The following is a 27,183-nucleotide window of genomic DNA, read 5'->3' on the forward strand; positions in this document are numbered from 1 at the left end:
AAAGAGATGATGAGGGGAAACCGAGAGATAGGAAGTGATGGATATGGAAAGAGACATGAAAAAGAGAGGGAGATACGAAAAGAAAGAGAGAAAGAGTTATGGACAGAGAGAGATATGGAAAAAGATTGGGAAAGAGAGTGAGAGCAGGTTCAGTATTTAATAATTTTATATGTTTGTCTCACAACCACAACAATCTAAGCATGTGAAAAAGAGAAAGAGGCGGCGGGCAAGGGGGGGGTAATTTGAAACTGAATAACGATGGAGATAGTTTGTGTAACTTTTACTAATCAAAAAAGAAAGCCTTATCATATCAGTAGTGACTTATCAGTGGGTAAAGGCCGGCCTTTAAGAAAATTTGGATGGCCAGGGGCGGGTTTAGATCATAGATACGAGAGAAGGAGGGAGGAAACAGGCGATAATGGCCGAAAGCTATGTAGGGCGATATCCAGCCAATTGCATTCTGGCAGATGGAAGTCTAGAAGCAGGGTAAAAGCATAGCCCCGGGGTACCACAGGCACAATCCCCTTGTAATCACAAGATAAAGAACAGACTGGAATGCCTGGTGGGCAAGTACGCAAGGATGTGCGGTGGGAAGAAATGGTGAATGTCATCAGGGGTCGGAGAAGAGCAGGAAGATGGGGTGACTGTGTTTTCCGTTAAGATAAAGATGAGGCAAACAAATCGAGGAAAGAAGGAGAGTATCGAGAGAAGCCAGACAAGATGGCAAAAATTACTCTGCAGGGTTTCTATACGAAAACAATATCTAACAGGAGAGGACCGGGAGGAAAAGTTGTTGCATAGATTAAGTCATGCCATTGGGGATGCATGCAATTTATGTGATTTATATATATATATACGTGATTTATATATATATATATATATATATATATATATATAAAAAGTGAGAATATGTGAGAACACTTCTTAAGGGATATACTCAACAAATTTTTGATCTACGCACTTGAAATTTGGTATGTAGGGTATTCAGACATGTGGAAAACTTTAATCGGTTTTCATCCAGAAAAACGCACTTCTAAGAGGTTAAAATTGGTTTTTATCGGTTTGCCAACTGTTACACGAATGTGCATGTGTGGCTGTGAAACATACAGCCTATTTATGTTAAGAATAAGTCGGTTTGAAAACACTTTGTAAAAAATTGTGTCAAGCTGGTCTAATGGTTATTTACTTGACTCAATGTCTATAGGTTTTGGTTTCGATCTCAGCTTCAGTAGTTTTTTATTTTTTTTATTTACAAGAAGTGAACTATTTAGAAAAAAAAATCCTCGCATGCACATGTCTCAGTTTCTATATTTATTAAAATATAACATTTATGCATATTTTACGACCGTACAACCTTCTAGTATATATATATATATTTCAAGCACGTCTGATTGAACATGATAGAGTTATACATTTTTTCCGATCTTTCTGGATATCTTTTCCATTTGCTGAGCAGTCTTTTAAATTTCAGCTGGCATGTTATATAAAATAGCACTCAAAAGTTGTTGTTCAGCCATATTCTTCTCAGGCGCTTTCTAAACTTCTGCATATCAGTACGGCCAGGGAAGCAGGCAGCAGGAAGGGAATTCCAAAGTCTAGCTGTTCGAAGGAAGAAACTATTAGAATAGAAAGCCTTCTAGAAATTTAGGGACAACAACAGTGAAGAGGTATGATCTTATTTCAAAGCAGGTTTGTCGAGGATATGTACGTTGAGGAGGTACAAGTGAAACAAGTTCATCAACACATTCCATTAAAATATTTGTAAACCAAGCACAATGACGTACATTGTGGCGATGAGACAGGGGCTGGAGCTTAGTTGATAAAGTGGGACCGATTAAATTGACAACTCTTTTTTTTGGACTTTATCTAAGAAGGAGAGGCTAGTGGTAGATGCAACAGCCCAGATGTGGCAACAATACTTCATGCGTGGTATGTGAATGGTGGCCTTGTAAAGGTACAGAAGACTCTCAAGCATGAGTAGTCTTCTAGCTTGATAGAGGGAACCCACCTTCTTTGCAGCAGTCTTTGCAATGTCCTCTATTTGTACCAGCTCATATTGCCCGCAAATGTAAGGCCGAGAAGTTTGAAGGTAGAATTCTCAGGTAGGGTGTTATTTGTCATGGATATAGGGAGTTGGAGAGGTGTCTTGTAATTGTTAAAGGAGAGCAGCTTAGTTTTACTAACATTAAATGTTACCATCCATTTACGGTCCCATTCCACTATAGTCTGGAGGTCATTTTCTAACAATTTCTATCCTTATTCCGCAGAGTTTCAAAGAATGCTATTCTTGCTATTCTTCATCAGAGAAAAGAAAAAATGAGCAATTATTATAGCAGAGCTAAAATTTGCTGATGAAGGCATTAAATGAAACTGCAACTTATGATAGTCATAAATAGCCAAAAAATAAGTGTTCATGTCAGTTAAAAACGTGTGAAAATATGAAGAAAATGGGAGAGAAAAAATAAATTCCAACATGCATATATATATATATATATATATATATATATATATATGATGATGATTGCAACGTCTTGTCAGACGAGTGCCACTCCCTCAGACACTGAAAGTTCATGAGCCCGAAAAAAGACGTAGTCCTGCCAGCGAATTCACATGCTCAAGCAGACATAACACTAAAGATGGTCATTGGTATACATACATATATATACACGCACACACATATATACATGCGTACATACACAATATGCACACATACATATACATACACACACACATGCAAACATAAACAAGACGGTCATTGGTATACATACCTATAAGCATACGCTCATATATACATACACATACATATACATCCACATATACAAATACATACACACATATAATTACACATACATATACGTACACATATGCACATAAATATACATACACTTACCTACATATACATACACATCCATATATATGCATTAATACACATACACACATACATGCACACATACAAATACATACACACCTGCATACATACACATACATGCATATACATGCATACAAACATTTATAAATGTATATATGTACACACACATACACATAGACACATATACATACATATACACATAGATATAAATACATATAAACTCACATGTACATATATAAATATACACACACATACATATATAAATATACATACACATACATACATAGATATAATGATGGCAGAATAATTGTTACATGCATCCAGCATTACAGGCGTACACACATCACAGCTTTTTTATCGCCACAGGACTTTTTTCTTTTCTTTTTTTTATAATAGACAAATACCTGAGGGAGTATCTATACAAAGATGGTGTTACAGAGTTTTAGCTTTGTACGACAGCTAAATCTCTCTCTTGGTTCAAAATGTTGACATCCAGCAACAAGCAAGAGCAAGATAGCCAGCAACAAGTCAAACTACAAACCAGCTTAATGCGGGTACTGGTCTCCCGCTTTGTTTTTTTTTTTAAATAAAAAGTTTGGTTGAGACAAACACTTTTGGAATAGTAACTGACGATGATATAAACAGATTCACAAATTTTTTCACAAATAAACTCAGCGACGTATAGTCAAAATGTAAACAGTTCACCGACATATATTAAAGACGCTTACTTTTTTTTTTTTATATATATACATACACACACACTGTGTGTGCACAAAAAGCAGTTCTTATACATCAATCATATCTTTTCTCTTTAGAATTTTCAAACTCAAATGATGTTTAGATATTAACAAAAACGTTTACACAGATTTTAACATTTTATTTGTACTGGAAGAAATGTTTCTCATCGAAACGGTCCAAACCTTGGCCTTTATGAAAAAAGAAGCATAGTCAATAAGGATCAATCAAAAAGAACTGGTCTTAATTTAGTCCAATTCCATTTTTATAGAGGTTGTTTTTCATTTAGGGACAACTAGTAAGATTATATATATATATACACACACACACACACACACACACACACACAGGTCAGTTGCTTTCCATTGAGCAAAGGGAAAAAAAAAATCAGTCCATACTTATTCTTTTATTTTTTTTTTATTCTGGAAAGTGGCATATTTTTTTCTTTTTTGCACGTTTTGCAGCCAATAACGAAAAATATCTGTTTATTTAATGGTTCTTCAGAGACGTTCAAATATTAATTAAAATCAGACACAATGTTGAAAACAAAACAAAGAGGTGATCCAAAAAGATAAACGGCAAGTCAGAATATATGAAAAAAAAAAAATTTAAAGATGACAAGCAGAGTCTGGCTCTTAGCATATCAGACAAAGTCCAATGGAAAGGCAAGACAATATCGCCAGAGCCAGTGCAGCTTCAGGAGTTGCCAGAAATGTGTTGAAGATCTTCACTAGCTGCCTATCAAGACTCCAAACCACATTTTTGTCATATAGACACGCGTATACACATACATACATTTTTGGAAAGATAACACTTCGGGACAAGATCAAAGTGTAGTATCTTTTCTTCAGATGCTGCACTTCAATTTCTTGTTCTCTGTCAGTGGAGGAGAAATCCATCACGACTGAGACAATTTTTTATTTTTGTTCCTTTTCTCCAAATTAAAAAACGAACCTGGTGTCTAACTCTGTCCCGTGGGGAGACATTGTAAATAGGAACACTATGCAAGAAATTTTTAATTAAAAGAAAAAGTGCATGCCACATGAAACTTGTTTCAGTATAAGAAAATTATCCTGACACTCATTTTTATATTTTCTGATGCTTTCATGTTTTATAAAATATATATTGATACGATAGCATGTGTGTTGTTTTCTGTATCATTCGATTGTTACGTACTTCCATTTCTTATAATAAATAATTTTACCAAGAATTCTTCATAAGCTTTGGTTTCAGTTTTGATTATAGCTGATGGCACTCAAGTCATCTATTTTTTTATAAATAATTTTATCAAGAATTCTTCATAAGTTTTGGTTTCAATTATGGTTGAAGGAACTCAAGTATATATATATTTTTTTTTTTTTTTCAGAAGTTTTTATTTCAATTTTGGTTCAAGCTAATGAACCCAAGTCATATGGATATGTTTTTTATTTTTGAAATCCAAACTTTATAATATACTAGCAGGACCCGTTAACTGGCATTGCCCGATAGTAGCATTTAAAATTCCTTTTTGTTTTTAATTTCAATAAACATTTAAGCTTAAATAATGTGATTGCATGTCCAACAGAGCATTGTTTAGTCTGTCCAGGTGAAATTAACCAGATTTTAGAGCTGTGAAACCATATTTTTGGAAAGTAATTTCTGGATAGAATTAAAAGTTGAGCATTTGTGTTCTTAAAGCAAAAATAATTCTAATGTGGTTTTCAAATGTTTACACAAACAATTGCCCCAATACAAACATAGAATTACAATATTTTATTTCTTCTTTGCTTTTAGTCATGTCTAAGCTAACAAGTTCACACTGAATATTTATTCCTATGATTATATTTAAAATTTTATTTCCTTTCGCATATATATATATATATATATATATATATATATATTTGCTCAGCAGTCTTTTTTATATTGGCTTGCATGTTGTATTGAATGGAGCCCAGATGGTGTTGTTCGGCCATGTTTTTCTCAAGCGCTTTCTATCAATGCATCCGATTATCGTCAGGAGTGGTTGTTGTTGTTATCGTTTTTTTCTTTTCCTTTGAGGCTTGGTGTATTTATAGTTTTTTTTTTATCTTTTTTTATTGTTATAAAGGTGTGAGCAGGATGGTTAGGGGCAATTTATTTTTATTTTTATTATTTAAAATTTTTTAAAAATTTTCTTATTTTATACTTTTAGTTTCTTGTTAGTTATTAAATACTGTTAGTATACTGTTCCCAGTGTTAAATGACACCGTCCACAAATTTACACATGAACCAAACATCAATAACAAAAATTTCTCGACATATTAGTAGATTCAAGCAACCTCACTAAATACATCACATCAACATATAAAAAACTACCAACAATAATGGAATATTCTTAAATTACCATAGCGAATGCCAAGAAAAATATTCATAATGAATTTGCTTAACCGCTCATACAATATAGCATCAACCTGACATTTTACAAAGAACTAACAAACATAAAACAACCCCTATTAAACAATTTTCCCAACAAAATTGTCGATAAACACATAACACTATTTAAACTCACTTCACAACAAAAACAAACCCAAACAAAAACGACACCATCAAATATACTATAAAAATCAACTACACACTAACTACAAAACAGATGAAAAAATAACCAACCTTATTAAAAGATTCAACAGACAACTGACCATGTTGTAAAGTTGGAGAAAGAAGTCTGTGTGTAAAGACCTGCGCGTTGTATCTAGCGGATTTTGAAATGTTTGAACCGTGCGTAGGCAATACGAGGATAACGTCAAACTTGATGCATATTTTATTAAAATTAAACCACGTTTCTATATGAACTCTCATTTTTGACGTCATTCTCGCGTTGCCTACGCACAGTTCAAACATTTCAAAATACAACCGCTAGATACAACATGCAGCTCTTTACAAACACTTCTTTCTCCAAGTTTACAACATGGCAAAGAAGAAAAGGAAAAAAAGAAACAAAACAACGCACTGAAGATGGAGCATACCGCTGAAATATATTTGTTTATTTTCCTTATATTATGTTGTGATTTGGCTTTCAAGCGCACTTGATGCATATTTTATTTTATTGGAATTTTTTTTTTTTTTTTTTCTAGTAGAAAACTTGTTTTCCTTTAACTAGCCAATAAAAACAAAGTTTTTTTATTTCTATTTCAAAACAAATGTAATTAAATATTTTGTTTTGTAAATAGAAATCAATTCTATATATGTGTGTGTGTGTGTGTGTGATGAAAAAAATGTAGCTGAAATACAGAAAATTTGAGGTAAGAAAAGTTATCTCCCTTGATATAACAAGTGAGCAACACAAAAAAAAAGAAATGTATTGGACGTGGCCAGAAAGCATCAACCTTTGAAAATTCTTCTTGCAATCTCATTTCCTTATTTAAGGCCTATGAAGGGATGGATATAATTACTTCCCGGAGCATAACTTTATAGACATGCAGGTTTTAAAAACAACATTACTTGAATTTTTTATAATATTGAACAATTTATTCCACCAATTATTCAAAAAAATATACTGAAAAAATAAATAAAAGAGAAAGACTTACCCCCAAATAACTCTTTGTTTTTCTTTTTGCTGATTAAGCCAACGCGGCCATTTGTATTGGACAAGTGCATATTCAAATCCATATTCTTCAGCCATGTGAGGAATGAAATCCTGAAAACGAAATCAAATATAAACATGATTAGAACATTTTTATATGAAGATTACAGTAAAAGGGAGATAACTAAGGAATTTTCTTGAAACCACTTTTTTTTTTGATTTTGCTTTTTCACACGAAATAGTGCCACCTGGATGCAAGGAGTTACTATCTGGGACAAAATTTGTAGGGATACTATGTGGGGAGTTGAGCAGCAAAATGTTTATTCATATTACATTTTAACTTCTGCATGTCAGTACAGTCAGAAACCCAGGAAGAAATTCCAAATGTTAGCAGTTCAAAGGAAGAAACTATTTGAGTAGAAGGCTGTCTGGCATCTAGAGACCTTTATTGTTGGGGTGGGATTTTGCTGCTTGTCAAGTTTGTCGGGAGTATTTACATCGAGGGGGTACAAGATCTTTTAGTTCGTCAGAGCATCTATCATTAAAATACTTGTAAAACAGGCAGAGGGATGCAACATTTTGTCGATGGGACAGCAGTTGAAGTCTAGCTGACAGTTTGGGACCTATTAGTTTTTTTTGTTTTTTGTTTTTTTTACGGCATATCAACCCTTACCTATTAGTTTGAATACTCTCTTTTGAACTCTGTCCAGGAGTGAGAAACTAGTAGCAGATGTACCAGCTCAAATGTGACAACAGTACTACATACATGGTCGAATGTTGGCCTTGTAGAGGTACAGGATACTTTCAATTTTGCATATCGCTTAGAAACGCAACCAACCAAATTGGGCAATGACAATTATGTACTCAATGAAATCGATTGGAATTTTTTGTTTAATGCAAAGGACACAAACTGAAAACTTACATAGATGACTGACGAGGTGGAATCAAATATTGATTTATCAGTAGCAATGCTATGTAGGTATAACGTTGAATATCTGACGTTTATATATTAGATAGAAATGAAAAACGTTAATCTCTGTATCGAACAACAGTCTAATATGATAACAAGCTATGAAGTTGAGAATTGTAGATTTTGATGGTTCTTTTACTAAGAGTTGGAAAAACTCTTCCATAACAGAAATCTGAAAGGCATCCAATGTACGGTGGCATTATGATTAAGAAATTAAATGTCTTCTAGCTAATTATTTCTTCGCAGCACACCCGCAATCATTCTACACCACGCTAATGGGCCATGGCACAGTGGTTGAGAACCACTGGTCTAGACAATTAAAATATAAGATTACAACTTATTTTGAGCTTTAAGTAATGTCCAATATGGATGATGTTAAAAATGGATAAAGGAAATGTTTTTTTTCTCTAAACCAATCAAATGGTATTGAACTGAGTACCTTGCACACAAACGGCAACAGACCATATATGGTGATATGCGATATTTTCATGAATAAATGTAGTAATTCTGATTCATATTGTGCATCATATGAGCTAGCGTTTGCACATTACAAATGAAGTTTTTTGTTCAATTTTTGGAGAAGGCTTTTGTTGCTAAAAATCGGTTGAAAAATAAAATCTGGAGACAATGTTATGATGAACTTAATTAAAAAATTGAACCCCTTGTAAAAAATGTAACAATTTTCTTAGCTTTAATCTGAAAATTTGTAGCTTAATCTTCTAAAAAAGTTTTTAATAATTCAGTGTGGAGCAGATTTAATTGTATATATTTTGTATTGATAAATTAAAAGATAAAGAGAAAACTTAATGGATGGAGAGGAGTGAGGAGACAGAAGGAGAGGAGCAAGTAACAAAGCAAATTACAAACAGGAAGACATAGGAGATAGAGTGAGAGGGCGATGGTAATAGTAAGGGAAGGAGGAGTAGAGGTAAGAGTTAAGGATCAGAGAGATCATAGATTCTGATTGGTCCAACAAAATGATGAGAGTATTTTTAAGCAGTTATCTATTAAGTGGCCCACAAGAAGCCTGTCCGCACTTTCACACATCCAAATCGTATTTAAGGAAATTGTAATGGAAAGTTCCAAGAATTTTGCAAAAGAAATCTATTTCTTTTTAAAAAATTGTAACTGAAATAAAATTATTGCACTTAACAAAAATTGAAATTAAACTAAAAAAAAATCATTGAATTGTAAAAAATTGTAATTGAACTAAAAAAATTATTGAATTGTTAAAAACTGACCTTGAATGTTGGTGAAAGATAATTTTTTAAGAACCAGAATTTTACTTTGGATTTCGTGTTCTTCAAAACGCTCAACATCATAATCCTGAAAGAAAAGGAAAACTTTTCAATAACGTTGATCAGTTTGATGGGAAATGTATTTGATAAATTCGTTACAGAATAAAAGTCATTTTTGTGAATTTCATCAAATATTTTTCTCAAAAAAAAATAATATTCAATTGCAAAATCACGAAAAATGGAGAAATTATAAATGAATTAAATACAAAACATTTTATTTCTTTCCACAAAGTTGAAAAAACTTTACTCTTTTGGGAAGCGTTCCAACTACAATCACTGATCAACATTTTGGTAACATTAACATCTTTATTTTCCACAGCATTCCTCCACGGTTTTAATTTAAGCTTTTCATCATTTGATAGACAAATATTAAATGATGAGCATGCAGTATTTCTTTTGGACAACCCGTATGAAATTCCGTAGACAATGCTTCTAAAACACAAAAAGCAACAGACTCAGTATAGAAGCCTGATCTATTTCTACTTAAAGATTAAAGTCATCACTAAATGTGCTGTTAATTCTAACATGACATTTTAATATTTTAACTAAGAGTTGCATTTAAACTAACTTTACAGGATAATAAGGAGTAGCAGTGCAACTTATTTCTCAAGACCTTGCTTGATGGTTTAGCTACAATTCTGGCAGCTACTGAATGTTATTTCAATTTAAAAATCTATTAAGTGACGTTTTTAAACAAAGCACTCAACTGTCCAGCTAGTTTACAGAGTCTCTAAATTACAAAAATTTTGATTATTGCGGAAGAATATCGGACACTAACAAAGATTTCATATATGTTGTTAAACTCTTCAGTTTTTCTTTTTAATATCAAATGCACTATAAACATAAAACTGTAAAAATTCATTTTTTGTAGATGACATTTTCTTATAAAAAATATTTTATTTTGTATACTTTATTTTTTTTATTTAAAAAATGAATAAATAAAACATTAAAAATAAATAATATTTCGTATCAACACAAGCCTTATATTAAGTTTAAATAATATAATAGAGTTAAAACAAATTTCCAATTTATATGGAATTTGCACATTTTACAATAGCCTTAATACACACATTTGAATGTTGAACACGTATTTGATGAAGATATATTTCCCCGAAATCTAACAATACAGATCCTCTAGCTGACCATGCTAATGCAAGTAAGAACAAAATACATGTAAAATATTTAATATATACATATATTTTATTAAAAAAAAAATGAACCTGCATAGCTAACTTCACCATTATATTTTAATTTGCTCCAGTTTGTGTCAATTCATTACATCTTTGCACTGCATTTCTGCATTTATTCAATAAATTGAAATGTCTTTTTTTTTAATTTTGTTACTTTTTCATTGAAATATTTTTATATAAATAGAAACAAAACAGATACAAAACGTTTGCATTACTGTTTTTTCTTTTGCATTTACCCAGCATTGTCTGGAAATCATTTTTTTTTTATTTTGCTAAATTAGAGTTATTTTTAAACAGCAACTTGAAAGTTAAATTTAATTATGTTATTGTGTGGTCATTAAATTATTACTTGATACAAATTGTTATAAAACTATAATTTTGTTAAGATAATGTTAATTTTTACGCATAAAATTATAAATAACTTTTGTGAAATGTTTTAACACAAAAATTTTCGAAAAAATTTAAAGACAATTTTAATAACTTTCTTTTCGGTTTAAATCATTTCAAATTCCTTAAAATTTCAAAAAGTCATAAAAACATTTTCATTATTCACAATAGATTAAAATGGATAGCTTGTTTAAAAAATAGAAAATGCATGAATTCAGTATGTCTTTAAAAAAGTTTGTTTCAATACTGATGTTATTCAATCTTTTATTTCAATTAATAATAAAAAAATAAGTTCGGTAGAGGCAAGATACACAAATAAATGAAAACTCATACAATTTTGTTAATATAGAAACAATGAAGATATACACTATTAAACTCATCAAAAAATATCAGTGAAATATGTTCTTTGGATTGCATCATACTAAAAAAACAAAAAAATCCCTAATTTTAAATTCACAGTTTCCTTAACAAGTTTGGAGGCAGACATTGTTCTGTCAATTGCTGAAACACATGTGGCATTGAATAAAGAAATAAAAGCCAGAAAAGGTGGTCGTAATCCAAAATAGTGATTGTACATACCTGAGGAATCTCTCATAGAGATGTCCTGAAGCTAAAGAGAAAATATTCAGTGTAGAATCCTTGTCTTCTTTTTTCTCTTTCTTTCCACCTCCAAAAGAACTAAAAAAAAAACAAAAAAAAAACAAATGGCTAGTAAATAGCTGCACTGAAACAATGAAGTTTTAAAAACAAATTCACAGAAACTAAACTTTTCTTTTTATTAAACATTTAAATTCATGTCCAACAAAATATTATCTCACTGAATTTTTGTCGACATTATGGCGCTGATACTTTTAAACTTTGAAGTTTCATTTTTTTTTCCTTTTCAGTTTTCTTTGTATATTCCCAAACCTGTGGGATAAATTATTTGTTTATTTTAGGGTAATATTTTGCCACTATAGGAAAATGACATCACTTTCAAGCAACCTCTTTACTTTGCATTTGTTGATTTCGAGAAGGCATTTGAGCACGTACCTCTAGTGGGTAATGAGAAACGGTGTAAAGGCATAGCTGTTCATGTCGTCGAGAGCAGGTACGCAAATGCTCGTAGTCCTATTCATGTCAGCGGCCACTACAACAAAGAGTTTGGAGTGTGCGTTGGGATCCATCAGGGCTTTATAAGCCAACTCTTTATCATGGTTCTGGAGGCATTGTCAAATGAGTTCCGTGTAGGTGACTCACATGAGCTTCTGTATGCAGATGATTTGTGGTTATTGTGGATTCTCTGGAGGAGTGCATGGAGAGCAAACAATTTAAAGTCAACATGAAGACAACATTTCTTTGTTTCAACCTCCTACAAAACACTGGCATGTTTGCCTGAACTGTCTGTTGTGAAGGTGTACGTGCAAATTCCATTTTTATTAGAACAGGGCTTGCTACTCAAACGTAGGGTTAGAGGCAGTTAAAGGAGCTTTTGGGGTGGGGGGGGGCTCACTTGGATTTAAAATTAGTGATAGAGTAATTGATATTTTTATTGTCTTCAAACATTAAAAAATAAACAATTCTGGGGCTAACAACCTTAAAAAGTGAGAATGACTCCAAAAATTCAGAATTATTTTAACTAAATTTTTGTACAAAAACTAATCATCCAGATTTTTTTTCACAACATTCATACATAACAGCCTAAAAAAAATAAAAAAAATTTTTTTTAATTGGTGACTAGAAAGTCATTTCTGACTAGAATTAAATTTCAAAAATCAAGAATCACAAAACTAAGATAAAAACAGCATTTCTTGGAGGAACCACATTGTAGAAAAGTATCAGAAAACTTTTTGATAGTTTGAAGAAATTTTGTTGAATGTGGAGAAAAAAGTCTTCCTTTCGTGTAAATGTAGTTTGTTCATATACATATTTTCTGATAATAGTTCTGTATACTGATATATATATATATATATATATATATATATAATTAAATTTCAATAAACTACATTTAAACAAGGAAAAACATGGAAGAAAATTTTCAATATTCATTTTTCTAATTTTTTTTACAATTTCAGGAAAAAATAAAAAATAGGAAAAAAAAGACAAAAGGAAAAGAATGAAAAAGAGAAAAAAGGAAAGGTGTTCATAATCAACCTTGAAATGGAGTCCCAGATTCCCATGCTCTCATCATCTTCATCTTCATCATCTTTTAATAACTCCTCAGGTAACTTGTCACTTTTCTTACCAACCTTAAATAACAAAGCGAAAAACACAAAGGGATAAAAAATTATGACCGTTTTTATCACTGGAACAATATTAAGGATGATTTATAACATGAACACTTTTTTTTAAAAGAAAAATCAAACAAAATATTTATAGGAATTTTTGTTGGTGGATTGAGAGTTTTTTTTTAACATGCTTTTCTTTGGATTATTTTAGTCTTTTATGGTGTATGGTACATTCATGTACTGTGACATGCATAAAACATAGGTTGACAGTTTTGTTGTTTATTCAATTTTTTTTTAGCATCAAGATTTGAATTATACAAATATGATTGCTGACTAGAACAAGTTAAGACAAATATGAAATTCTACTTTTAAATCAAAGTGGCACAAAATAAGAGACAGAAATGTGATTATGAGTGCATCGCGAATGTGTACAAATCTAAAAGAATAGTGAATTGTGCATCCTAAGGCACCACCTCGATCTTTGCATGAAATAAAAATTACACTGCACACAAACCATAACTAATTAAACATCAGTCTAATAATCTGTGATAAAATGCCTATAAAAATTCACTGGCTTCCATCCAATTCATAATATTCTAAACTGAATATTATATTTTATTTGTGCAATATAAAAATATTTCAAAAATAATTATTTTGTAAATATGTTACATTTTATTTGTAAATTTTAATTAGAATTTATTTTAAAATATTGTTGCTAATTTGTTAACAATTTCAATTCAATAAATGTTTTGTTATTTTTTCTGTTGTACTGCTTTGTTACTTTATTGACTTGTTTTGAATTGCCAGAAAAGTTTGGTTAGAAAACAAGTATTAAATTTGGATTGTCTTCCCTTTTTACTAGTATAATTCTTCCAAAAATGAAAACAAAAAAAATACTTCAAATGAATTAAAGTCCATTTGTGCCAAATTAGCCTTAAAAATAATAATTTTTTAAAATTTAACCTTAAGCTTCATGAGCGAACTTGTGAGAGGAAGAGAATGAAATATGTGAGGAAAATAGAAAAATAAAATACTTTTTTTAAAGCCTTTAAACAGATATAAGGTTAAAAAAAAAAAACATTGTCTACAATATTTGTCTAGACATCAGGAATTAGTTCTTTGTTTAAAAATCCTTGTTCAATAGACATCTACCATTTGGGAGTGCAAATTGCTTTTTTAGAGAATTTCTCTAGACTAATGTCCAGAGAATTAAAGGTGCTATTTTTTTTCTTCTTTAAATCAATCCTTTCTCTAAAGCAATTTTTAAAAAAATTATTATCATTTTCAGTAATTAAAAGAAAGTTTAAAAATTTCAAATAATTTTAAAAAAAAAAAAATTTCCAGTTCAAAATCAATGGCAATTATTCATGGTACATTTGTACTTAGAAATCAAAGGAAAGTACAAATTTTCAAAATTTAATAATATAGATGACTTTTGAATTGCTTGTATTATTTGGATTAATCAGACTAAATGTTCTTATCTTGAGTCTTATTTGCCAGTTTCGATCAATGTAACCTCTGACCTTCTTCAAGTGTATCAGTCGCCATGTTTGCTAAAAAGAATGGGGATTAACTCTACACTTCCACGGTTCCATATTAAGGTTTTAATTGAAAGTAAAATTGTAAAAAATTATTAAGTCTATAAAAATTATCAAACAAAACAGTGGGAGGTATTATTTCTAACTCATTTATAACAAAAAAGAGAGACTAAAGTTTATTGGATTCATTAACCAATTGTAAGTTTTAAAAAACCTAAATTTACAAAACAAGGAGGGTGACAATGAAATCACATGTCTTGTGGTATTTATTTCTAATTTTTTAACGTGATGTAATTTTTTTTTTTTTTATTTCATTCAAATATTTTTTAATATATTATTATCTAACAACTGGTGAGATAAAAAAATAGAAAAAGAAAAAAGGGGTTAAAAGAATTTGAATTGATGGAAACATGTCATTTACATCCTACAAAAACTTATGGTAATCCTAGAAGACTATGGAAGACATCGTATCTTACAATTCTAAGGGAGATAATTCGTACACAATCTGAATTCATCTTGCCTTTAATGAAGAATCTCTCTAATTATCTCCCTACAAGGGCTGAGTTAGACACAAGGTTTGTTTTTAATATCAAGTTCCCAAGAAAGTATACTCTGGATTAATACAAAGTTGTGTTATAAGCTGAATAAATAAGGAACCCAAAATCTGGTCATGAGAAAAAAAAATGTTCATGCATAAATTTGGCTTTGATTTAATCATTTATTGAATTAAAAGAAAATATTTTAGAATATTTCTAGACTGAAATAATTAAAACTTGAATATTTATAAATTCATAAGTTTAAAATAAAACTTCAAATTGCTTTGTTTTAATGATATTTATATGAAGAACTAATTTTTCAAAAAATGTTGCTTTTTTTAATCTACTTAACAACAATAAAAAAAATAGTATAAGATTGGAAGCAGAAGTATAGAGATCAAAATGTAGTCTGTTTCCGATGTAGCTTGTTTGGTAGGTGGTGTGATAAAAAGGGTAACAAGAATTTACCTTGTCGTGCAGCGTCGGGTCATGGTTGCTGCCTTAAACTGTCATTTCCTGAAGAATATTCAACTTTTGTTTCAGTTACACTCTCTACGTAAATACAGTGTGTGGATCAATGGTAATTTATCCCGAATTACTTAATGATTGTAGCCAGCTTGTGACTAACTATTTGTAAAAAAAACGGCAACATCCAACAAAAACTGAACAATGTCAATAGCTCTAAAAAAAAATTTAAAAAATGAACAGTAAAAAAAAAATTTAATCTGAAACTTACTTTGATGCGAATTGTTTTACTTTTGAAACTGTTAATTGACACAACTACATCTTTGGAATTGGCTGGAGTGTCCGTCATTTCATGGCTGAAAATAATCAAATATTAGTCATATATATATATATCAATAAAAGATTCTTATGGGTACATAATTTTGTAAAACATTTGAATAATACCGGGTGCAGTGCCATTATTTTTAATTGTTGAGTTATTTTTTTTAATAATATATGTTGAAACTATAAAAAAATATATGTTGAAACTATAAAAATATACAATTAATAATAAGGGCACTGTGCTCAGTATTATTCAAATGTTATACGTATATAAGTATGTATATGTTTAGCATTAGATTATGTAAAAAATGAAAAAAAAATTTAAGTGAACATTTATTTCAAATGGATTTATTTTTTTTTTAGTTTTTACTATTATTCACCCCAAGCAAGACACATTTTCATTTAGACATAAGGGTCTACTATTTGGAATCATATCTACAGGAACACTATGTAGGGAGTTGAGCAGCAAGATGTTTGTTCACATTACATCTAATTTTCAGTGAAGGAAGTAGGAAATGGAGGGAATTCCAAAATCTGGCAGTTGGAGGGATTAAATTACAAGAGTAGAAGGCTTTCCACAGCATCTAGGAAGCTCTACAGTGAAGGAGGGGAGGAGATGTTTTGATATTTGTCAGATCTCCCCCCCCCCCCGATTGTATTACTGAGAGTGAGGCAGTAACAGCAATCGAACTTGAATCTGGCATGTCGAGCCAACAGTTGATGCCAGTAATTCCAACATTATGTAGGTTTCATTTGAATTTGTCAAAGGATTCCTTGTCTTAAGGAATATTTTATTGTTGACTTCATCTATAATAACATTCACTCAGAATCTGTTAATTCAGATGAACGCAGACCATCATAGTCTGCACAGACCAAGATATTGATGGGCAGTCAGTCCCAAGTACAACAGCAACACACAGATCTGTGGACGACAGCTAAGTTCGACGTTGGCTTTGATGTAAGCATGTTTAAAGCTGACCACCTACACATCTACAATCTTGAAGTGGTTTTAGGTCACATTATTTCATACCCATAAAAAGATGGAGATTAATGTCTCTTCTGACAGGTTTCCAAATTTCTACGATCAAATTCCTTATAGAACTTGCCGGACTTGCTGGCTACAAAACGCTGCATCGCAACCGTAGTCGGACGCCCCACTCATCTAACAACTGCCGGACTTGCTGGCTACAAAACGCTGCATCATTGTCAGTCAAGAGCCTTTCCGGCGCACCTCGCTCAAAAAAAATGGATGATAGGTGGCGAACAACATTTGCTGAATCCTGTCTGGTCATCTGCCGCCACACCACAAATCTCGTAGGCCCGCAATCAATGAGAGTTAGAAAGGGCTTGCCACTGTAATGGGTAATATCCATGGCCAGCCGCTGCCACACACTCAACTTTCAAGCGACCCTTCTGCCATCGCTCTGGTGCAGGATCAATAGACTGGCAAGCCTCACAATTTCTGACGATCTGTCTGACATCCATCTTGGTCACTGCTGGGTATACGCGCCTCACAAAATAAAAGGTCCTCTTGATACCCGGATGTCCATTCTGTGCATGAATTTTTTGTATTTGACATGGGTCGATTGCAACTGCACAAGATCGAGCAGTAATCTCCATCCCCATCTTCGCGGCTTCATACCATTTGTGAGGTACTCGGGTCAGTTGGTCAGCACGATTACAATGTGATGGCACCAGAGTGACGCTCAGTGATAGCCCATACTCAGATACCAGGTTTTTTAGCGTGTCTAGCCTTCTCCGTATTAACATTTCGCTTGCTGCCTTGGTACGGATTTGTGTCCGTCCTGAAAGTGTGTAACAAATATGTGTAAGGAAAAATTCAAGATGGCGCCCGACTCTCTCTTTAACACGGCAAGTTCAGGAAAAGATGTTATAAATGTTGCAGCAATTCAATAATCTTTATACACTGGTTCTGCATGGAATCCAACAACGGTAAAATATCCTCACACGGCACGAGAAGCAACAGCCACACGATTCCCGGCCAACTCAATCGTCGCTCTCCCAACGTCTTTCTCATCACCCGCTTTTATCGTCGTTCTAGGCCGGCTAAATTTGCATATTGCGAGAATTCGTGTGACTTTGCGAGACATCATACTTTACAAAAGACGGCGGCCGCCATCTTGGTCTTTCTTTTCTATTTTTGGTCGGTAACGCTGAGCTGGTCTCGAGGTAAGTCTTTTCCCCTCATCCGTCTCTCCCACGTACCCACACAACACGCAAACACGCGGGCGCTTATCTCCTGGATGCACGTTACACTCCCCTCTGATCTGATGATCACATAGAGAGCACTGGGGGGGGGGGGCTTTTAGTGCGTGTGCTTCTGCGAAGAGGTACATTCACTGTTTCGGATTCGGGCTCTGGATCTGGTTCCGCCCATCAGATGAAGTATCGCTATCAGTCTCTGGAAGGGGCTCACTGAATCCGTGCATCGGCAGCTCATCGCTAGACGCTTCACTGCTTTCTTCTGTAGTTGTGTGACGCACCTCGGTAGCTGGGCGAAGATCTCGCACATGTCGTGGGGTTCCATCGACCAAAACAGACTGCTGGCTAATCACTCCAGATATTTGTCCTCGCTTAAACTTGTCGGTGCACCGATTTCCTGGGGGCCGCACCCACACTTGATCTCCCACTTCATATCTGTTATATGTTCCCTTACTGGCTGGCTGCGTAGTGTTGATTCCCTTCACTCCAACTCGGTACGTGTAAATAGCATTCGCAGGTGTGGTTGAAGGGGACGTCCCGTCCTTTGGCGTAATGTTGTACCAATATGTGGCTTCCGCAATAGTACATCGCTTCCTGACAGCAATTCTCTTGATGCTGCGATGGCATCTTTCAGCAATGCCATTTCCTGACGGCACATGCGCACATCGCAACCGTAGTCGGACGCCCCACTCATCTAACAACTGCCGGACTTGCTGGCTACAAAACGCTGCATCATTGTCAGTCAAGAGCCTTTCCGGCGCACCTCGCTCAAAAAAAATGGATGATAGGTGGCGAACAACATTTGCTGAATCCTGTCTGGTCATCTGCCGCCACACCACAAATCTCGTAGGCCCGCAATCAATGAGAGTTAGAAAGGGCTTGCCACTGTAATGGGTAATATCCATGGCCAGCCGCTGCCACACACTCAACTTTCAAGCGACCCTTCTGCCATCGCTCTGGTGCAGGATCAATAGACTGGCAAGCCTCACAATTTCTGACGATCTGTCTGACATCCATCTTGGTCACTGCTGGGTATACGCGCCTCACAAAATAAAAGGTCCTCTTGATACCCGGATGTCCGTTCTGTGCATGAATTTTTTGTATTTGACATGGGTCGATTGCAACTGCACAAGATCGAGCAGTAATCTCCATTCCCATCTTCGTGGCTTCATACCATTTGTGAGGTACTCGGGTCAGTTGGTCAGCACGATTACAATGTGATGGCACCAGAGTGACGCTCAGTGATAGCCCATACTCAGATACCAGGTTTTTTAGCGTGTCTAGCCTTCTCCGTATTAACATTTCGCTTGCTGCCTTGGTACGGATTCGTGTCCGTCCTGAAAGTGTGTCAGACACCCAGTGGTAGACACAGAGAGAATCTGTGTACAAGGTCAACTTCTTAGACTGCCACTGCAGGGCCAGATTTACCCCCTTTACAACAGCGTCCAGCTCTGCCAGGTTGATATGCTGAGAATCTGCTACAGGCCGCAGCCAACACGCATCCTCGAACACGTTTCCTCCTTGCTCCAACGATAATCCCAACGCCAAAGAACTGGCATCAACCCACACACCTACATTGTCTCTGTTAACACACCACCGCCCACAGGCAGGGTCCTTCTTGTTCACTCTCTCCAGTGTCTCCTTAATCATCAGAGTTAGTAGGACATCATCGGATATGTCATCCCAACCCGTGGTTGTTAAATTTGCTCTGCGTTTAATTACACCAACAGCTGCGCGGAGCCAGCCACAGACCGGTAAGTGACCAACAAGTTTTCCACACCAAGAAAAAACGGTCCGCCTTATAACGAGGTTGGGGATGCTTGGAATTTCACTGCCACGCCTCCATTGTAGGGTGCCATCTTCTTCATAAACATCCAATCCCAATACACGTGCTCCTTCCCTTAAACGTTCGGGATTCTTGCATTCCAGACCAAACTGAGCCAACTTTTCTTTGACACACGACGCAGACTGTACATCTTCATTGACGTATACGTCATCAATGTAAGCTGACGTTGAGTCCCTCATGTGCTTTTCTTGGGACAATACTGTGTTGACAATAGTTTTCATGATCTGTGGTGCCACATTTAGGCCAAAGCCGAGGCGTGTAAGGCAGTACCTCTGCCCCTGGAACCAAACTGTCTGGAACGGCCACGTCTCATCAACTCGCACCTGTAAATAGGCTTTTCGCAAATCCAATATCGAGACATTAGTGCCTTTCTGACACCATTCCCTCAACTTGCTGGCGCATATGTCAGCATCGGCAGTGTAGGCTTCAATATGCTTGTTAAGCTCCCTATAGTCCAGCACGGGCCGTACTTTCAACTTGTTATGCTGGACTACTGCCATCAAGGGTATTAGACCCTTGGGAGGCCCAAGCTTGTCCTCAGGGTAGGGGATTAACCAGCCATCTTGGATCCACGCCTTTAGTTCCCTTTCGTATTCTGCTCGGGCCTCACTGGGTATAGGGTACTCTGCAACCCCATTCTTGAGTTTAGTCGGTGCCATTCCCTCGGTCCACTTCCAAGATGCAATCCAGGCCCTCTTGCGCGAGTCGTAGTCCACTGTAAAATCCGGCCGATCGATATGGAGCGCTGCACATACTGGAGCCTCCAAGAATCGCACCTTTCCATCCCGATGAATTGCGACTCCCCCCAGCGCCTTGATGGCATCGTATCCGAGCAACAGGTCAAACCCCAGGAGATTTCCTTGGGTCACGAGCACATTGATCTTAGTGGCTGCACCGGTGTCCGTGTAGATCTTGACAGTTCCAGCTCCACAGCATGTCTGGGTCTCGCCTCCTATCGTGGTGACTTTGATCTTCCTCTTAGTCCAACTTGGACACAGCCTGGCGCTCACTATAGTATGCGAACAGCCTGAGTCGAGAAGTGCTGAGCAGGGTATCCTGTTTACGTAGACGGTCATCACTGGTTGCGCCTTGTTCAAATTTTGCTCGGGGAGCAGGGTGGCGCTGACGTCCTCTCCCCTGATACGTTTCCCGCACAGTTTTGGGCTAGATGCCCCAAACCGCCACAATTAAAACAGCGCACACGCCCCCTGTTGGTGCAATTCCTTGCAAAATGTCCGCGTCGGCCGCAGCGAAAACATTTCCCATTGCTTGCAGGGTTCTGATTCGGAATCTCCCGAGCGCCAATCTGGCCTGTCTGTGTCGCCATCACAACTGGTTCCCCCAGGTCCTCCTCATCTTTGATGATGGCTTGAGCACGTTCCATCAAGTGTTCCATGGTCGTTGTTGAAACGCTGGTTGAGGCTCTCAGTAGCTGCTTCACCCGAGTGGGAAGGCCTGCCACAAACGCGTACGCGAGCGTCCGCTCCGACACCCCTCCACCGAACAGAACTGCGAGTTTCTTTAACTCAGCGAAGAAAACATCCATGCTTTCCTCCGGTAGGTTTTCTGGAAGCAAATTTTTCATAGGCCGTACAAGGATCCATGGCAAATGCCTTGTACAGCGCAGCTTTAATTGCGGTGACATCTCCCTTTTCGGCAGCACTGAGTTGCTGATATACACTCAAGGAACCCCCAGCCAATCTCAGGGGAATCACAGAGTGTACCCTTTTCACCTCACAAAGGTCGCACGTCAGCTCGACCCTTTCAACCCAGTCGACGATGGACGTGGACCCGTCAAACTCGGGTATGAGCTTTAAGTCGAATTTCGACTCGGTCATAGTCCTAGAGGCCAAATGGCCGAGATAGCTTGTAACAAATATGTGTAAGGAAAAAGTCAAGATGGCGCCCGACTCTCTCTTTAACACGGCAAGTTCAGGAAAAGATGTTATAAATGTTGCAGCAATTCAATAATCTTTATACACTGGTTCTGCATGGAATCCAACAACGGTAAAATATCCTCACACGGCACAAGAAGCAACAGCCACACGATTCCCCGGCCAACTCAATCGTCGCTCTCCCAACGTCTTTCTCATCACCTGCTTTTATCGTCGTTCTAGGCCGGCTAAATTTGCATATTGCGAGAATTCGTATGACTTTGCGAGACATCATACTTTACAAAAGACGGAGGCCGCCATCTTGGTCTTTCTTTTCTATTTTTGGTCGGTAACGCTGAGCTGGTCTCGAGGTAAGTCTTTTCCCCTCATCCATCTCTCCCACGTACCCACACAACACGCAAACACGCGGGCGCTTATCTCCTGGATGCACGTTACAGAATGGCATTAATTTTTAACACTTTATTTGCTCAAAAGCTTTAAATATTTCATGTAAAGTAAAATTTATTAATGTTCGTGAAAGAATATTTATTTCCAAGCAAACTGGTATTTTGAGGATTCAAAATGAAAACTTTTTTTTAATATATTTCACTAGAACTACTTTGAAATCTGTGCTTATCCAAAGTGTCTTATGGTCAGTGAGTATTGCTAATCAACCAAATAGCTCAAATGTCTTACCTCAAGATTTCATAAATATCTCGTGAGCGTCCTTCTCTCAAACGCAACACCCACACACCAGGGTAAGCTTTCAACTGGAAGTAACCCTTTAAAAAAAAAAAAAAAAAAAAAAAAAAAAAAGATGAAACCTTGTTTAATTCTCCTTTCATTTCTTGAATGATTTGTAAATCAACCAAAATTATGTGAAATACTTTCCATCTGATTATTGTGATAAGATTTTGCAAAAAAGTTTATTTTTTTTATTTTTATTTATTTATTTTTTTATTACATTTTCACCCTAAACAAGGCACATTGAAACTTTGGTGTAGGGGGCTACTATCAGGGGCAACAACTACTGGGGTACTATGTAGGGATTTGGGCAGCAAGATGTTGGTTCACGTTACACTTGAACTTCTCCACGTCAGCACGGTTGGGGAAGCAGGGAACTGGAACGGAATTCCAAAGTCTAGCGGTTCTGGGGAAGAAACTACTGGAGTAGAAAGATCTTTTACATCTAGGGATCTCTACTGTGTGGGGGTGGGATTTAGCTGTCTGTTGGGTTTGTCGAGGATGTCTACATCGTGGGGGCACAAGTGCTTGCAGTTCGTCAGAGCATTCACCATGGATGCAACATTTCATCAATGGGACAGAGGCTGAAGGTTAGATGACAGTTCAGGACCTATCAGGTTGGCGACTCTCTTTTGGACCTTGTCTAGGAGCGAGAGACTAGTAGCAGATGCATCAGCCCAAATATGACAGCAATACTCCATACATGGGCGAATGGTGGCCTTATAGAGATACAGGATACTTGCAGGTGTTAGTAGTTTTCTACCATGGTAGAGAGCCTACCTTCTTTGCAGCAGCCCTGGCAATGCTTTCAATGTAATTGTTCCAACTCATGTTTGCTGTGAACGTTAAGCCAAGGAGTTTGAAAGATGTACTCTCAGATAAAGAGTCGTTGGCCATTGCTATTGGTGGTAGAGAAAGTTTCTTGTAATTATTGAAGGAAACAAGTTTAGTCTTGTTGCAATATTTCAACCACTGTACTTGCCTCCTTTTTTCATAGTTGTAGATGAAATTATTTCTTCAACTGTATCATGACTATATCCATGCAGTTATTTTTTTTGGCGCGGTGAAATTAGTCCAGAAGAATAAACACAAACTGACCTCACAAGTAATCAAATTGTTTTCATTTGACTGACAAGATGTCCATTTCACTAATCCTTATACTTGAATTGCTTTTAGTCTTGATAGGCCATGACTCATTTGTAAAAAAAAAAAAGTCTAAACATCAATATTTTGAACATTATGGATGTGAAATAAAAACAGTCTCCTCCAGTTAGTTGAGTAAATGGTTCAGTTCAAAATTCCTGACAAAAAACAGTGTGGGAGAGTGAAGTGACTGAACCACTGTGAATAGAATATAAGAATATAATATAATGAATATAAGAATATAATATAATGAATATAAAAATCTAAGAATATAATATAATGAATATAAGAATATAAGAATATAATGAATATAAGAATATAAGAATATAATGAATATAAGAATATAAGAATATAATGAATATAAGAATATAATATAATGAATATAAGAATATAATATAATGAATATAAGAATATATAATGAATATAAGAATATAAGAATATAATATAATGAATATAAGAATATAATATAATGAATATAAGAATATAATGTAATGAATATAAAAATATAATGAATATAAGAATATAATGAATATAAGAATATAATGAATATAAGAATATAATGAATATAAGAATATAATGAATATAAGAATATAAGAATATAATGAATATAAGAATATAATGAATATAAGAATATAATGAATATAAGAATATAATATAATGAATATAAAAATATAATGAATATAAGAATCAAGATGAGGATAACCGTTTAAGACATAAAGAAAAACAAAGACTGAAACTGGAATGTGCAACAGGGTAGGGAAACGGAAATGATTAGTTGGGGGAAGAGGGCAGGTACCAATAAGAATACTCACAAGATTTGCCATAACAATTGTGTCAACAAGGAGAGACGAAGTATTTCTACCAAGGGTAAATTGTAAACCACGAGGCGGCTGCCCAGAACTGGAATCATGACAATGACCTAAAAAAATTTAAAAAAAAAAAAAAAAGACAGAAGCTTAAAGTTATCATCTAAAATAGGAAAATTGAGAGGAGAGAGGGAGAAAGAAGAAAACTTTTTAATTATTTTGATTTGTTGTTTGTTTTGTTGGAAATATTTTTTTTTTGCGGGAGGGGGGGGGGGGTAATTTATTGCCAATTCTAAGTAACTGTTGTATACAATTAATTAAACACAATTTGTCATTTTTACTTTTGGCTGAGAGAAAGGGAATCACAAGTTCATACTTTCCCAAGAGTATTAGTTCATAAATGAGCATAATAGATTTGATAAAATTTAAACTCGGTGGAGCTCATTCTACATGCCATGATGGTATCCATTGCAATAATCAGGCAATCTAGATTATTTTGAAGAGAAATTTTTGACATCATTTTACTTCCCAAGAAATCCCAACTACTTTCCTGATTTGGAATGGGCATGGGTTACATAAAACTGCTGACCATAAATAATAAAATAGTTTTAAAAAATAAATAAATAAATAAAAACTAAATAAATAATGAATAATAAAATAGTTTAAATAAATAAATAAATAATTAAAAACTAAATAAATAATGAATAATAAAATAGTTTTAAAAAATAAATAAATAAATAAAAACTAAAAAAAAAAAAAAAGAAAAATTATGCATCTTTTTTTTTTAAATTTACCTTTTTCAATCTCCAACTTATCCCCTCTTTTTACCTATCAGATAATTGTTTTAATAGAAAAAAAAAGAAAGCATAACAGTTGCAGTGTATTTTTTAAATAAACAATTATTAGTAAGTATGAAAAATACTTTTTTTTTCAATCTTGATTCAATAATTCTGTTCTTAGTAACTCCCAAGGGAAGAATACTACACTATTTTTTTTTTTTTCATTTCTAGGTCATACTGAATTTGGTGGTGTAAGGTTGTTAAATCTATTTTTTTTTTACATAGGCATCACCACTTATCAAGGCCAAGAGGTCACTCAAGGATAAGGGTTAAAGAGTGTACAGTAGAAATTAGACGATATAGTAACTGTTAGTAAAGGAATTTTTTTTTTTTTTTTTTTTTTTTTTTTTTATTATTACATTTTCACCCCAAACCAGGCACATTGCCACTTTGATGTAGGGGGCTACTATTAGGGACACAGGCTACAGGGGTACTAGATGGGGAGTTGGGCAATTCGGTAAATTTGTTAACTTATATGGAACGGCTCATCAAAAACTTGTTTACATTAGACTTGAAGACAACCATATTGTAGTCAGCTGGAAAGCAGAAAAACAGAAGACAATTCCACAGGTGTGCAGTTCTAAGAAAGAAGCTTTGCTCATGGAATTTACGTTTAGGTTTAGGCACAGATAAAGAGTGGGGGAAGTTATTGATAGTGTTTTCTTCTAGACAGGTGTTTCTTGTGAAAGTTTGGCAAGGGGGGACCATAGATTGGAGCTCAGCCGAGCACTTTCCATGAAAATAACCATAAAGCAGAGACAAATTCGCAACATCTCTTCTGTGAGAAAGAGGTTGCAGGGAAGAGAAAAGGACATCCCCTACGAGGCTACAAACTCTTTTGAACTCTATCAAGGCAGGATAAGTCCTTTCTAGCAGCTCCTGCCCAAATGTGGCAACACTATTCCATCCTTGGGCATACCTGGCTCTTATCTAGATAGAGAATTGCATCAGCAGTGAGATATCTACTGGATCGATAAAAGGATCCCATCATTTATCCAGCAACCTTAGTAACGGATTTAATGTATGCATTCCATTTCAGATCTGGAGTAAAGGTCAAGCCCAGAAGCTTGTCAAAACATGAGGCCTCCCCAAGACGAGAGCCATTCATTTCAATTGATGCCAGATGGGGATCAGAGCATTGATGATGTAAAGATATAAGTTTGGTTTTAGATTAATTAAAAGTAACAAGCCACCTCTTTCCCCATTGTACCACTTGCTCAAGATCAGAGGAGAGAGAAATTGTGTAGTTTCTGAGTTTTTGCCCGATACATAAACAGAATTGTAACTTATTTCTATGCAACAGATGTTAGGAAATGTAAGTAGCCACAAATTCCACCAGTTCAGGATAATAACAGCAACTTATATTTAATTTATCGTATACAATCATTTACAATAGGTAACATAGTTCCGCATTAAAGAACACAGAAATGATTGATTTTCCAACATGTAACATTATCTTCTTGTTGCATTTTCAAAGTCAAATAGGATTTAAATAAATATTGCATTAGTTTTGTTATACTGTGTTTGCCGATATAATTACATGCTGGGTTACAAGTTTTTTGTTTTATTTTGAAATAAAGTCTGGCACATACGACAATCTATACTATTAATAAAATTCTAAATGTTTATTTATGTGCATATATATATATATATA

At 34.8% G+C, this 27,183-nt stretch overlaps 1 protein-coding gene across 1 annotated transcript in view; it reads right to left on the reverse strand.

Annotated features, from left to right (window-relative positions):
* LOC145292211 (UDP-glucose:glycoprotein glucosyltransferase 1-like) overlaps positions 1–27,183 on the reverse strand; it is a 300,458-nt gene that overhangs the window by 175,491 nt on the left and 97,784 nt on the right. The window contains exons 30-36 of the mRNA XM_080138524.1: positions 24,697–24,803; positions 22,694–22,779; positions 16,005–16,089; positions 13,121–13,215; positions 11,567–11,665; positions 9,354–9,438; positions 7,147–7,256 (exon numbers count right to left, since the gene is read on the reverse strand). Of these exons, the coding sequence (XP_079994650.1) occupies positions 7,147–7,256; positions 9,354–9,438; positions 11,567–11,665; positions 13,121–13,215; positions 16,005–16,089; positions 22,694–22,779; positions 24,697–24,803 (667 nt within the window). The remainder of the gene's footprint in view (positions 1–7,146; positions 7,257–9,353; positions 9,439–11,566; positions 11,666–13,120; positions 13,216–16,004; positions 16,090–22,693; positions 22,780–24,696; positions 24,804–27,183) is intronic.

This window comes from Euprymna scolopes, chromosome 13 (assembly GCF_053919585.1).
Source record: "Euprymna scolopes isolate OS-2025 chromosome 13, ASM5391958v1, whole genome shotgun sequence".
Classification (NCBI taxonomy): domain Eukaryota; kingdom Metazoa; phylum Mollusca; class Cephalopoda; order Sepiida; family Sepiolidae; genus Euprymna; species Euprymna scolopes.